Raw genomic sequence first — 14,741 nt, forward strand, 5'->3', positions numbered from 1 at the left:
CATCTGTGTCACATGGGTGCCCATACAATAGATATTTGCATTCAAATGTCACTGAGATTACCTATAGTTTCCACTGATCACTGCTCTGCAGTCAGTCAGAAGAAAGCGGTCCATCACTTGACCTTTAAATGATTTCCCTGTGCGGCAGAAATAGGTAATGCCTGCTACTGTCCGTACCCGCATCATCTGTAACCAGTAAAGTCACCATTAAGCCTGTTTTCTTTCAATTTAAATTAAAACGTAGGCTAGTTGAGATCAGTTATACTTACATGGATCATATCCAGGTTAACTTTACAGCTTGCCACCATGTTAACAAAATGATGGGCATTTTGTTCATCCAGCAGAATATAGACAGGCACATGACGTGCTGTAGCATCCAGAAGATCGGAAAATATATCAACATCTGTGAAAATATCCATCACTATTGCAATGACCTGTAAGAAAGAGGAAATAAAAATGAAAATAGCAATAAGGAATCACCTCTAACTGTGCATCAAATGTTGACAATTAAAACTAGTCTAGTTGAATAAGTCCTTTCTTGCACTTATTTTAGTATACTTTGATAATGTACAATGTTTTCATTTACTGAAGCCAATGCAGAAATGCTCTATTCGCAGCCTGCCATGATTATTTTATTCTATGAGCAATAACAGGGATTACCAACATAAAATGAGTAGCATTTGTCTGGTCAGTCTTTATTTCATATAAGCAGGGCTTGACATTAACACCCACCAAATGTGGTGGATTTCAGAAGTGGTGTGTAACGCAGTCACTCTTACTAGCCATATTGGCGGGTTGCATTTTATATATAATATATGTATTTTTCAGTTGTACTCTTTTAAAAATGCATCTGAAATAATAAACTAAGTGCAATGTAGTGTTGTCAAAAATATAGATTTTTCGATACATATCGATACTGAAATATCTGAAACACTTCCAATGCTCATTTTCCGCAGAAAAGATACACAATACCAGCTGCGCTTTCTCTCTCTCTCATCTCTCCGACAGCGAGTGGACACACAAACCCTCCTCCCCTCACTCACTCATTTCATTTGCTCTGGATGAATATTGTTGGTGCTACAGGGCTTGAATTTCGGCGTGTTTTATGCATAATTTTACTCATTCTCGTAGATTTTGTGCTCACACCCAAAGTGCACGCATAAAGCCGCCTCTCAGTACTAAATTATTTTTTTGCAGCTTATTGCACTTAAACAGTCAAATACACACAAAATAATGTCAAAATGCCGTTCTTGGCGAGTATTCACGTAAACACAGTCAGTCATGTATTTTAAGTGAATGTAAACAGTTGAGAAAGAAAACGCATGTGTAATGGATCTGTGCGTCGTCTTAAAGTGACAGCAGCCTAATATACCTCCTCCCAAATTATGAGATAATATTTAAAAACATCTATAAGGCATGATATATATCTATTATAAATATCATTTATAAATTTGAAAGCACTAACCTGATGAGCATTTTTGATGAGTCGCCGTGCCTGCTCCTTAATGCTGGCCACTTCGGGTTCAGCAGGGTTTACCAACATTGTGACCTCTGTGGGACCCACAAAACTATGTTGCTGCAGAGGCCAGCCAAGGTCTAGTCCTGGTGCATCCAAATCAGAATGCAGCGGCCAGTAGGTGTCAGAAGACCCATCCTGATCTAGTTCTCGATACAGCAGTTCTGGTACATTTCCAGCACTCTGTGGTGAATGCACAGTGCTTTTAATATGCTCGATCTCTGACCTTGATAAAAAGTCAACTATATTAGCACTTTGTAAAAAGTTGTAGTAGCCCTCAATGTCCTCCTCCACCAGGGCATCGATAGCCATGCGATACTCTTCCCGGTAATGTGGGCGCAAATAATTGGGATCCAGGGGGTTGTCTCCCACTGAGGAACTCTGGGAGCGATGGGCCATGGTGGAGCAGGGAAAACAACCTAAGAAACGATATTTTTTTTTAATAAATAAGCATGTGGAACAATCTAATCAGAGCATCTGGAAACTCTTCAATTACATTATTGCAGAAAATGTTTACAATTTTAGCACAAACATATTTGTTGTAAGCAAAATCTGCCTACTACTAGGCTACATTAACAAACAGGAAATAACACTTTTAAATTTACCATCTGCACTATGATATAACAGGATCCAGGAAGCGCAAATTCTGCATACTAAGCCACTACTATATGTTGTGCGACACAGATCATGAAGTGTGTATTATGAAATATGTATGCAACTAAAAAATGTGCTACTGCATGCTAGTTCAGATCAACCTGCCGAAAAACTCTGGGAGCTGCTTGACTCATTGTGTACATATGAAATTCCTATCTGTTCTGCATGGGGCCTTCCAGACAATGACCCCTAAGCAAGGTTAGGTCCCAGTTTGAAGGTTTTTGAAGGTTGTGGGCACTTGTGTACATTTGTTTGTATTTTAGACATCACCAGGGAAACGGTGTCAGCCTGTCGGCGAGTGACTCATTGTGGGCAAGAGGGGAACCGAAAAGACATCAACAGAAAAGGAAAAACTGAAGAAACATGTGACTGAATCAAAGAAGGGAGTGTTTTACTGATGTTCTTGTGAAAGAGACTCGCTGCGTTAACTATGCGAGTTAGAGTCAGACTTTGAGCAGGTCATAAATTAACCAAGGCATGTTGTGGCTAATTCATAAGATAGCACGTCTATATGTTGTAAATTCATATGTATAAGGGATTCATAACAAATTTGCTAACAGGAATGTTATGTGATGCCAAAGAAGATTGCATCTACTCATGACTAGCCTCGATTATTGTGCTGTCAGCATATTTCCTTACGAGTCGACACCCAGACCAGTATATCGTGTTGGAGTGGATTCATCCCCATTGAACTGCTTCACTTTATTCTGAACATAATATAAAGCTATTATAATGACTGACCGATAATAATGATTCAGACTGTACTGGATGGCCAAATGTGAAGAAATAGCCAAGAGATGTTGTGAAATTACACTGTGCCAGAGCAGAGAAACTTACACTGCAAGTGCCAAGTTAGATATGATTCAGTTTTACTTTTTTAGTAGATTGATGTGTTCATGTAGATGTCTGCACATACATTGCTCATGTAAATTCATTCTATGCATATAACTGGAAATTACCAAGGCAGAAGAATCTTTACATTCCTGGGATATCTGTAACAACAGGCAGAGAGACTGACATATAACAGACAGACAGTCTGTGTTTCAGTAGCTTATTTGTTGCAATTATTTTTAGCAAGCAAAAAATAGACTTTTGCATGACTAAACATTTTTAATAATGAACCCATGACTCTTATTAAAATTGTAATACTCGGCCCATTGTGCCATTCTGTTATATTTACAGCAGCAACAAATTGCATATGATATTCAAATGCAGAATGAAGAACAATTCAGAAATACTGAATGCGTCTATATAAACATCTTTATTTGGATGCTTAAAAGGATAGTTCAAGCTATTTCTTTGGTTATCCTAACTAGAGATGCACAATAAATCAGTATCATGGTGGTTATTGGCCGACATTCGATTTTTTGTTTACATTTAGATTATCTTTGCCATCATCTACTTACAGTTAAAGGGTTTGTTCAGCCAAAAATGAAAATTCTGTCATTAATTACTCACTCTCATGTCGTTCCACACCTGTAAGACCTTCGTTCTTCTTCAGAACACTAATTCATTTTTGATGAAATCTGAGAGGTACATGACTCGTCCATAGACAGCAATATAATCACCACTTTCAAGATCCACAAAGGTACTAAAGACATCATTAAAACAGTCAACGTGACTGCAATGGTTCAACATTAATGTTATGAAGCGACGAGAATACTTTTTGTGCACAAAAACAAAACAAAAATAACTTTATTCAACAGTATCTTCTCTTCTGTGTCATTCTCATACGTTGTTTACATCCAGCACTTCCAGGTTCTACTTCAGAACGCCGACTCATTATTGGGCGGCTCCTGCGTCAGCATCACACGCATGCGTCGTGCTGATCACATGATCAGCTTTGGCCAATACTGAGCCGGCATTCGGACGTAAACACGGAAGCCTTCACTGTGCTTAGTGCATTAACTGCGCAAGGATAATAACAGGGAAGAGAAGACATTGTTAAATAAAGTCATTTTTTTTTTTTTTTTTTTTTTTTTGCACACAAAAAGTATTCTTGTCTCTTCATAACATTAAGGTTGAACCACTGCAGTCACATGACTGTTTTAACGGTGTCTTTAGTACCTTTCTGGACCTTGAAAGTGTTGATTATATTGCTGTCTATGGACGAGTCATACACCTCTCAGATTTCATCAAAAATATCTTCATTTGTGTTCCGAAGATGAACGAAGGTCTTACAGGTGTGGAATGACATGAGAGTGAGTAATTAATGACAGAAATTTAACCCTTTAATCTTTATAAACACTAATAATTTAATAACACTGTTACATGTAATGAATATCCATTTTTCATAATGTGCATTATAATGTTGTGATGCCTAAATTCTCTTGTATTTAGAACAAATAAATTTAGTGTTTTATATTTACTTTATTTAGACAAAACAATAGAATTTCAGCCATTTATCGGTTATTGGCCATAACATGAAAATAATTATTGGTATCAGCCATAATATCGGTGCATCCCGAATCCTGACATGCTCTTTTACAACATCCAGTTTTCTCAATTGATGTTCAACACTAATGTGACATTGAATATTTCCTTTGACAGTCCATTGTATTATTATTACATTTTACATACTGACTACTTTAACGTTTGTCCATCAACATGACAAGTTTTATATATTTTCATCTCCGCCCATGGAAATCATGCATTTCCTCCCTTAAAAACATCCAATAATTATATTATGTGCCTTCAGTTTCTGTCAGATTTAGTCTGCCAGTTATCAATTACTAACAACACCCTCTTAGTGAATATCTTCGTGTTTCGACAAGTGCAAAATTAAAGTGTCATATAATCCAAGCTCAACCATATGTAGGAAATTATGGGAAATGACAATCATAGAAATGCACAAGTCTGTTCATGGTGTGGTTTACCTGGGCCTCACCCACAAAAAGAATCAGTGCAAGTCGTACAGAGATTGATAATTTAATATATAGAGTTATGCAATGTTTTAAGACTATAGTGGCAATGTACATCCTGAACCAATCCCATAACCAAAGTCCTTACTTGATAACAAAGGAAAAATTCCATGCACCCACGACACTGAACCATGACATTTCAAAGATCAATAGTAGACTTACTCTAATAAAATACTGATATTTCTCAGTTTTAAGAACATTTACAGTGTTTATAGAACTATTCTTCCATCATTTCCAAACAAATGTCAAAGCTTCACTCCATCATCTCCAAAACGACTGTTCAAACAAGTTATATAATACACAACCGTTTTAATGCTTACTTCAGAAGACTTTCAAATGGGCTGGTATAGTATGTAGAGGGTTAACCATTCAGATTCAAGTGCAAAGAACGTTTAAGAATAACAAATAACATGGTTCAGAGAGTTTCCACACCAAGTTTCTGCACTGTCAACCCTCAGCTGCTCTTACTTTATGACTATAGTCTGTTGTAAGTTGAGACTTTCGCGCTCGTCTGTTTGCAGTAAGTTGAGACTTTCGCGCTCGTCCTTACCTTTATGATTGGAGTTACTTGCAGTCGCCGGTGAAGAAACTTTTTTTCCGTCCCGAAAAAGTCGGCTATTTTCACCCCCTGTTCAGCGAATGCATCCACGATACATTCCTGGTGTCGGTGGAAACCCCACCCAACGCTATTCAGCTTCAAGGCGAAAAGCAGCCCTGGCGAAACCTGTTCGCGTTCGGCCGAGTCCTGCCCGCCCGAACGTCTCAGCGCCGTTAAGACAACACACCAGTCGGTTCGTAATGAACGACTCAACCCTTTGAATTTGAGTTGTGAAACTCCTCCCAACCATCGCCGGCGTCAGCGCTCACCTACAGCTAGAGCTAACTGACAACTACAAAGCAATGCAGAGAAACATCGACGGTTTTTACAGCAGGCTTGGTTGGAGTCGGTGAATTTGCATAACCGGCGAAACTTGTACAAATTTGCCCCGTGGAGTTTCACGAGCGCACTCCATATCCCAGCTCACCCTTCTCTTCCTCTTTCCAAAGCCAGCAGACGGACAGATGGTGGATTGTTGCTCATAGGACAAAGGCGCACCCAGGTCATGATCACACTGTTGAGTGTTGTCTGTATGTCTGCTACAGATGGTATAAAAGATGAATTATTCATTCATAACGAAGGTTTTAAAGCTCCCTATTTCTATCTGAGTTCACATCAAAACAAGTTTATGTGCACGTGTAAACAATGACTTCAACCAAAACAATAGGCCTATTTCAAGCTTATTAAAAGTGAGTTATTTTTATTACAGGTATTTTTCCTAACAACAAACATCCATTCATTTCCTGTGGATGATCTTTTTCAATAAATATAACATTATATCGAATTTGATTATAAATATCATTCTCTCTCTATACATATTTAGAGTGAACATTAGGCTATATTTTATTAAGAAGACCGTTTTTAACATGACTTTCTTTTAAATGAATTTCATAAATATGTAATATTTTTATATTTTAAAGATGCAAACTCAAACAGAAATAAATTTCTAATTGCTTTTACCATTTTATGTTGTATTTTGGTACACGCTAAAAAATGCTGGGTTAAAAACAGCTTCAAAATGGACAAATGGTTGTTTTAACCCAGTGAATTGGGTTGTTTTAACCCAGCGGTTGGGTTAAATGTTTGCCCAACCTGCTGGGTAGTTTTATTTAACTCAACTGTATAAAAATGACTATATGTCTGGCTTAAAATGAACCAAAAATAGGTTGGAAATTAAAAATCAGACACAAAATTATTAGAGGCAACAATAATAATCAAAAGGTGAACATTTATTAATAAGCAATTTAATAAATGTTTAATTATTATTCATTAAACTTATTAATAAATGTTCATTTATTAAACATATATTTAAAGTTAATTTCAAACATATTTTGGGTTCATTTTAAGCAAGAAATACAGTAATTTTTAAACAATAGTTAAGTTAAATAAAACTACCCAGCAGGTTGGGTCAAACATTTAACCCAACCGCTGGGTTTGTCCATTTTCAACCCAACTTGGGTTGTTTTTAACCCAGCATTTTTTAGAGTGTAGGTTTGTTAGGGAACTTATATTGTAGGTCTTAAATAATGATTGTTTTATTAAATTGAATAAAGTGATTAATTTATCTGCATCTAATTCTCTTTGTAACAAATGCTTTATAAGCGTTTATATATATATATATATATATAAATTAACATGCAATTAACATTATATATATCTATCCATAGTTTTAATGAATGTTTCAGATCCTAAAGGAATCACATATCAATGACCCACATATCAAACATGGTGTAATTACATTTTAAAAAATAAATAGACTTCAGGTTAATATATTTTTAAATGAGACCAAAGTACAATTTGTTGTACAATTTGATCTGTAGTATCGAGACAATCTCAGGAGCAATACACTACGTACTTTATGACGCCGTAATGATTACTTTACTGCAATTTGTATGTATGTATAAGTGCACAATTCACATGCATGGAAGTATGCATGGTGCAGGGGTGGAGAAAGTCAGAGGATTTTGCCCCACCCTGAAAAGGAAAAGCCTTAAACATATCCTCATTCTGCCAGACTTTCACTCTAGGTATGGGGAAGTTTTGTTTGAAAACTTTAAAGATGATTTTGTTGTGTATTTGTGTGAGAGCAGTTTCATGTGCTCTTCCTCGGGTTTATGATTGTGTGATTGATTCAGAAGGTTTATAATCTTGTCAGTGTGTGTCTGTATTTGGTTTAACCTAGCAACCACTCAGGTAAGGGAGGGTGTGAGAAAGGGTGCGGCCCGCCGAAGAATGTGCCAGGACAACTGAGAGACATTTACCACGCCTAGGACATGCTCATTCCTCACACACACACACACACACACCAGCATACTTACCTTTTCTGCTGTGTACATAACTTTTCACACATTCACTTGAGGTCACACAAAACCACATAACGAAAAATCATTACAAATATAACACATGCAAATATTCCCTATCTCTTGAACACTCTCATACTCATTCAGTCGTATCAAAACTTTCAGTTTTTCGGTACATACTGCTTCACTTGCCTGTCGTGTGTTGTTTCTTAGCTGTGAGGCCTATAAACAAGTAGAAAAATATTAAATAATTGAAAATGTTTTTTTTTTAAGCCGAAGGGCCTTTTTTATTATCAAGACAAATAAAATTCAACCTCCCAGCTAAAGAATTTTATTGTGAGCAGCCAAGCTAGAATATGTCGAAAGACTGTTTGAGATCATTTTTCTGCAAATTCTGTCTTGTTTCATAAGCTAAGCAAGTTTTAGCATGCCAACATGATCCGCATCCATCTATCCACACAAGGGTGATCTTTAAAACAGTGCTCTGTTCTTTGAAACAGGGTGTCCTTTGGCTGTCTGGCAGAGTCCCACCCACAATTCCCCTCTCCTACTGTAATATCACACCTGCGTATCATGTGACACAAGGCAGCTCCCTGTCGCACTTAAACACACACAGATGCACATAAACAAACTTTCATTATTCAAAGTAGCTAGTTTACATTGATGCTTTCACTAGGTTTTCTACTCACACCATCACATTTAATTTTATTTGTCGTGTATCGAAGTCACAGCCGAGTAAAAATTCCCCGTGTCCGTTCACGTGTTATGTTTGTGTTTTTAATTATTGTTTGTGTGCGCTGGCACATTGCTGTTACATTACCGATAAGCGCGGGCGGTTTGTGATGCGAGGTTGAAACCTGTAAAGTAGCATGTTTTCACATTAAATGTCAAACCCCTGAAGCTACAGAGCTAATATCAGTTTAATGCCTCATCTCCTCCAGTAATGATGTACACCTCGGGCTGTGTCACGATGAATTGTGTTTTATTACTTCACGCTCCAGTCCATGTCCATCACCCATCCCAAACATAAAGAACAACAAATCAGCCAAACCAGTCTGCCATCTTGATATGTCACATGCGCCTAGATTCCATAAATGATTGGGAAATATTTAGACATCAAATTCAGGACTGGACACTTTTTTTATTATGCATGTTTAAGTGTGTGTTAATTTTATATAAGACTCATATATATAATAATTTGCTATAATCATGTATTGTGTCTCTGCTATCTACATGTGATCTGGTCCCAAAATGTTTTAAATACCATTAGGTTAGCAGTAAAGTTATTTGAGTGACTTAAGAATGGTACTAATTCGTGTCAGTCTAGCCATTAGACTGTTTCTGCAGTTCATTGCCATCTGGTTTTTAAGAGAAGCAGCTTTCAGCAAACTGAATTCAAGGTTGATTGGGACACTGAGATGACTGGGAGTAAGTGTCCTTGAATTCACCCCCAAAAAAGACATTGCAAACTCTGTAAGATTATATCGCATAAGCGGTAAAAGGTGGACTATTTTTCGCTAGTCAACCCAGATAGTTAGGACTAGTTTCAACAGACTAACAGTTAAAAAAGTTTACAAATAAATGTGAATTGAGCCGATCTAGCCATGATTGACTCACTAGAGGGGTTTTGCAATTGAATTCTTTCAGTCTACAGTCATGATCAAACAGAAAAATGAGGCATCCACCTTCACAGACATATCAGAAAACAAAATCTAATGTGGTATTCCCCATAAACTGTCATCATTCATCACTTTAACGTCATCACACAAACACCATAGTATATGGTATATTGACTTTTCATACTTTTGTATCCTAAAATTGTTTAATTAGAGCAAAATATCTTTGCTAAGTTGAACAAAATGTAGTTTTTATGTACCTGTTTTTTCATGTATTTCAAATTTTTCAGCATTTGAGAATTTTTCTAACTGATTTTAGTTGATTGATTTCTCAGATTTTTTTTTTTTTAATGTTCAATTCATTTTATTTCATCTTGTCTGTAAGTTTGTGACAAATGTGAAAAAATATTAGAATGTTCTGGCCTTTAATAACATTCTCAAAATGTTAGCACAGCGTTATTTATACATCGTTCATGGAACATTTATTATGAAACATTTTAGTTATTTTAGTGTTTTTTAAGCATTACTACTTGTTTCAAATTGTTCAAAGAACATTCCAAAGTAACGTTCTCATAATGTTTGCACTAAAATTCTAAAATAGAACATTAATGTTTTCACTAACATTTGCATAAACAAGAAAAATAATTTTTAAAGTCCCCCAAAATCAAAATTTAAGTTTTTTAGCTTTTAGTATGAATATGTTAGCCTTAGTGTTATGCTGATGTGTTCCAAAACAATGACAAAATTCGCATTTAGGAGATATAAGCATTCAAAACTTACAGTCTCTCACTTCCGCTAAAATGGATCAAGGATTTTCATGACGGCTGCATTCGAAAACCTAGGAAGCTGTGACAATGCAATGACTTGTAAGGCAGCATTTGTGCATGAAACTGATTTCAGACAGACTTCTGAGGCAGCGTAACAGTTTAATGATTTACCAGAAAATAGCGCGAGCTTTGGCGAGAACTAAACAAATATTTAATTACTACAGTAGTAATTTCTTGCTAGAAATGACATCAAAAGTGGAAAATGTTGCTCAAAAACATACATTTACACACAAACTGACCAGTAAACTCAACTTTCAACCACCTTTTTTTTTTAGCTCAACAGTCAGAAGCATGATTTTTCCCCCCCAAACCAGTTCAGTGGAAATCCCGCCCTGGAGCCGATTCTAAACATTTAATTGGTCATGTCAATTACAGTAACGATTACCTACACCCAACCCTGATCCCTAAACCTACCCATCACTGTAACCTCAGCCAATGAAATTAGTTGCAGGGCGAGGATTTCTGCTGAACCGTTTGGGGAAAAAAAAATCACACGTCACAGAATGGACGCACAGGATTGGGGGATATCAAAAGCAGTGAAGGATACATCTACGCTGCCTTCAGAAATCGATCAGATGAAGGTATCTCAGGAAACAGGAAGTGAAGCTAACATTGCATTCGGACGTACCTTGATGCCTTCCTACCTTGAAATGTGTCAGCATTTTCCAGTTTTCAGAAACAGTCAACATCACCGCGCACTTCAGCTTCTCATCAAATCTTCTGTCCAATCAAATGCTTGCTAGAATCTGTCTGTAAACTATAAACAGACGCTGAAGCTGTGGCTGAAATCGGTCATTTGTTCACACATTTACTAGTTTCTATATGGTGAATGTCACATAGTGCACTATATAGAGGATAGGGAACGATTCAGACAGTGTAAATATGCTTTCCATTGACGTGAATGAAGTCCGTTTTCGTGTCACGTGAATCGCTGCAGCGCGAGCACAGTCTGCTCCGGTCCAGAGACACGAGAGCACAGAGCGGATCATATGCGCGAGTCGGCTCAGACCACAAAATGTTTGGACACATTTGAATTGCACAAACGAAGCTATATTTTAAAACAATGTGGAGGAGAAACGGTTAGAGATTATGAGGAAAATTTGGTTTTTACGAGCTCAACGGCTCTGGCCGAGCTGTGATCTTGGCAAAACACTATTGGCTATTTTGAAAAAAGGGAGGAGCTTGTAGATATATCCCGTCCTGTCTTCCTGTTTCATTTGAAATGACATCAACACAGTGAATAAAGCTGCTTCAGTGGGCCTTCAAAATGTTTAAAAAACTGGACATTTTGAACATTCAGTGTTTTCACAGCTTAATGTGAAGGATATCAACATGTTCTTAGAACATATTTTTGTTAGCTGGGAATGACTGGCTATTAAAGGTGCTGTAAATGATTTTTAAGTAATCCATAAAATGCTACCGGACAGATTTCACTAAAAACACACCTGTCTCTTTAACAGCCCTAGGCTCTGTAAACCAAAGAAGGTCTATGATAGCTTGAGAAAACTATCCGATAGCATTCCCATTAATCTCAGTGGCAGTTACGACTGAACCAGGATGTCCTGAAAGTACTTATTGTGTATCTATCTCCCATCTTTGCTCAGTTCAGGTACAGTTTTCTTAATATGAAGGTGAGTAAATTATGACAGAATTTTCTTTTTGAAATAAACGATTGTGTAATAATACAGTCATCAGGAAAACCAACAAAAACAAGTCATTGTTGTTGCGAGCTTCAGTGCTCGAACACAATACCCAGCCCTGCCACCGGACGTCCTTTTAATCTCCTGCTCCATTCGCAGTCATATGCAAATATCCTGCTTCCACAGTTTACCACTGACACTTTGGCACATGAGCTGTATGGCCAATGCAAAGTATGCATACTATATCTACACAAGAACAGCCTTTCCTCTCTTGCTGATCTGAAGTCATTGTGTCACACAAGTGAATTTATGCTGCAAATGGTAAAACAGATCAATTAGCTTGAGAAACCTGTCCTGTTTTGATGTTACTGATATTGATAGCTGTAGGTCTGTTTGAAAGACTGCCCTGCTGTGACCTCTGACCTTGATGATGCTGTATCAGTTCTTCAAAGCGTCCAGATACCACAGGGCTGTAAATCCTCAGAAGTGAGCAAACAGCGACAGTCTTTTGGTCAGATATGGCATCATTGATAACATCTACCCACTCCAAACTCATTCATGTCCACAGCCCCAGATGTTTCCCCAGGACATGCAGCATTCTGTCAACTTCCTGTCTATACTTCCAGGATATGTCTGTTTTAGCTATAGAGCTTGAAAGGACTATATGCAAACACTGCCAAACATAAAACTATGGAATAACACAAGTGAATTATGTAGTGTGATTTCAAAAGCCACCCTTAGCCCACATTTGCGCAGTCTTAGCATTCTCCAGTTCATGAGGGCACTGCTTTTTCTGCTCATTGCTAGAAAACAACAACAACATAATAATATAAAAGTTTTAATTGTGTATAGTATTTTTGTGTCATACATATAACATTTATATTTCTCTACAAAGCTAATTTCACCCACATCAAAGTACAAATAGTACTGTACATGGGCCATTCTACAGAATTAGTTCAAATTTTGTGCATATGCAAATTGTATAACATAGTAATTGTGCAGTTAATTCTCATATTGTATTTTCAGAAAGTTTTTGGAATATTTTTCCTCTCCCTAAATTTGTCACTACCGAAACACAATAATAAATAATTTAATAAGAAGGGTTAAATTGACCTATTAAGATTTTGTTTACATGTACCTTGTAAATATATTTTTTGCTATTTTATTAAAACATTTTCACAGGTAAATCAATAGCGATTACAATTTTAACAATATTTCAAGTGTAATTTGTGAGATTTGTTGTATTTTGAATCCAATCTTTCTTTGTAAAAGGCATAAAGTTTATCATACTGATTTCAAAGTTAAGGATTTATTAGTTTAAATATACATTGAACCAAACACTATAATAACATCTTAGTTGATAATTCAATATACTTTATCTTTCACAAAACATCCATGTTTCGGTCGTGACTGCACATTTTCGGTAGTGACAGTAATGCGTTGTAGTGACCACATCACATTTAAGAAATTTAACTCACATACTATACACTAATGATTTGCATAATAAAACATATAAATGATTATGTGTTCCCTTTTGTCACTACCAAAACAATGATGTCACGACCGAAACATGGTGAAATTTCGGTAGTGACAATTTTAGATACTTTTGAGCCTAGCTCAAAGATGCTAATCATCACATGGTTAGCTTCAGTTCTGAACAGTTGTACACACACAAAAACTTAATTTTATCGAATAACCCCCCAAAAACAATGATGTTGTTTCGGTAGTGACTGTTTCGGAAGTGACAATTTTAGATACTTTTGAGCCTAGCTCAAAGATGCTAATCATCACATGGTTAGCTAGCACAGTTCTGAACAGTTGTACATGCATATAAACGAAATTTAATAAAATAATACCCAAAAAAGTTTGCTTAATTGCAGAAAAAGTTGTTTGGTAGTGACATTCCTTAAAGTTACACACAGATTTTCAGATGTTTGAAGACATTTAACTCAAAATGATGGTACCTATCTATTGTGAAAGAGAGGCTATGAGAGGGAGGGACACAGGAATATTTCCTAAACAAAAATGTAGAAGTGTGATTAAAATCAGTCTCAGCCAATGGACTAAAACATGCACTGTTTCGGTAGTGACATGAAAATGCGGGACACATTTTTTCCACAAAGTTTCATGATTTACAAAGAAAATATAAAATAAATACTTTATTTGAACTTAAAAAAAAAAAAAAAGAAAAAGAAAAAGATATTTTTAAAAACAACAATGGAAAAAAATGCAAATGCATTTCAATATCATTTTCATAAGTTGAAATTTAGGGGTTAGGATTTGGGACAGCCACCTCCCAACTGAAAGACCCCAATAAATGATGATTTTATATATATTAAGCTTACTGATATTTTAAATATTATTGTGGGATTCAATAGATAATAGAAGGATCTTAGTTAACATCTAATATTTGAATACTTTAATGCTTTTTAAATGTGTTTTTTGGTTGTGGGACAGCAGTCTGCACCAGTTCTGTAGAATGGCCCATATACATACATGTATGTGCATGGGTTTGCATTCCCCCTCCAGTATTTACATTAAACAGATGGAGGGAAACAGGTGACAGTCAGTGTTTCCGTGTGTTGTTGTGTTCCATGTGAGTGCAGATTCCCTAAGTAAATTGAAAAGAAACAAAAAAGCAGTTAAAACATATACCAGATATTAAATAA

The 14,741-nt window shown here is 36.4% G+C and overlaps 1 protein-coding gene across 2 annotated transcripts in view; it reads right to left on the minus strand.

The window, feature by feature from the left end:
* The window catches only part of fam83hb (family with sequence similarity 83 member Hb), a 15,295-nt gene extending 4,886 nt beyond the window's left edge, over positions 1-10,409 (minus strand). The window contains exons 1-4 of one of the 2 annotated variants that reach the window (XM_051873080.1): positions 10,386-10,409; positions 1,466-1,935; positions 270-434; positions 62-186 (exon numbers count right to left, since the gene is read on the minus strand). In XM_051873080.1, the coding sequence (XP_051729040.1) occupies positions 62-186; positions 270-434; positions 1,466-1,915 (740 nt within the window). In that variant the 5' untranslated portion in view covers positions 1,916-1,935; positions 10,386-10,409. Of the gene's footprint in view, positions 1-61; positions 187-269; positions 435-1,465; positions 1,936-5,641; positions 6,882-10,385 lie in introns of those variants that run through there. The other variant, XM_051873079.1, reaches the window with a different exon arrangement.
* Between the last annotated feature and the right edge of the window lie 4,332 nt (positions 10,410-14,741).

The sequence above is a fragment of the Ctenopharyngodon idella genome, chromosome 19 (assembly GCF_019924925.1).
Source record: "Ctenopharyngodon idella isolate HZGC_01 chromosome 19, HZGC01, whole genome shotgun sequence".
NCBI lineage: Eukaryota > Metazoa > Chordata > Actinopteri > Cypriniformes > Xenocyprididae > Ctenopharyngodon > Ctenopharyngodon idella.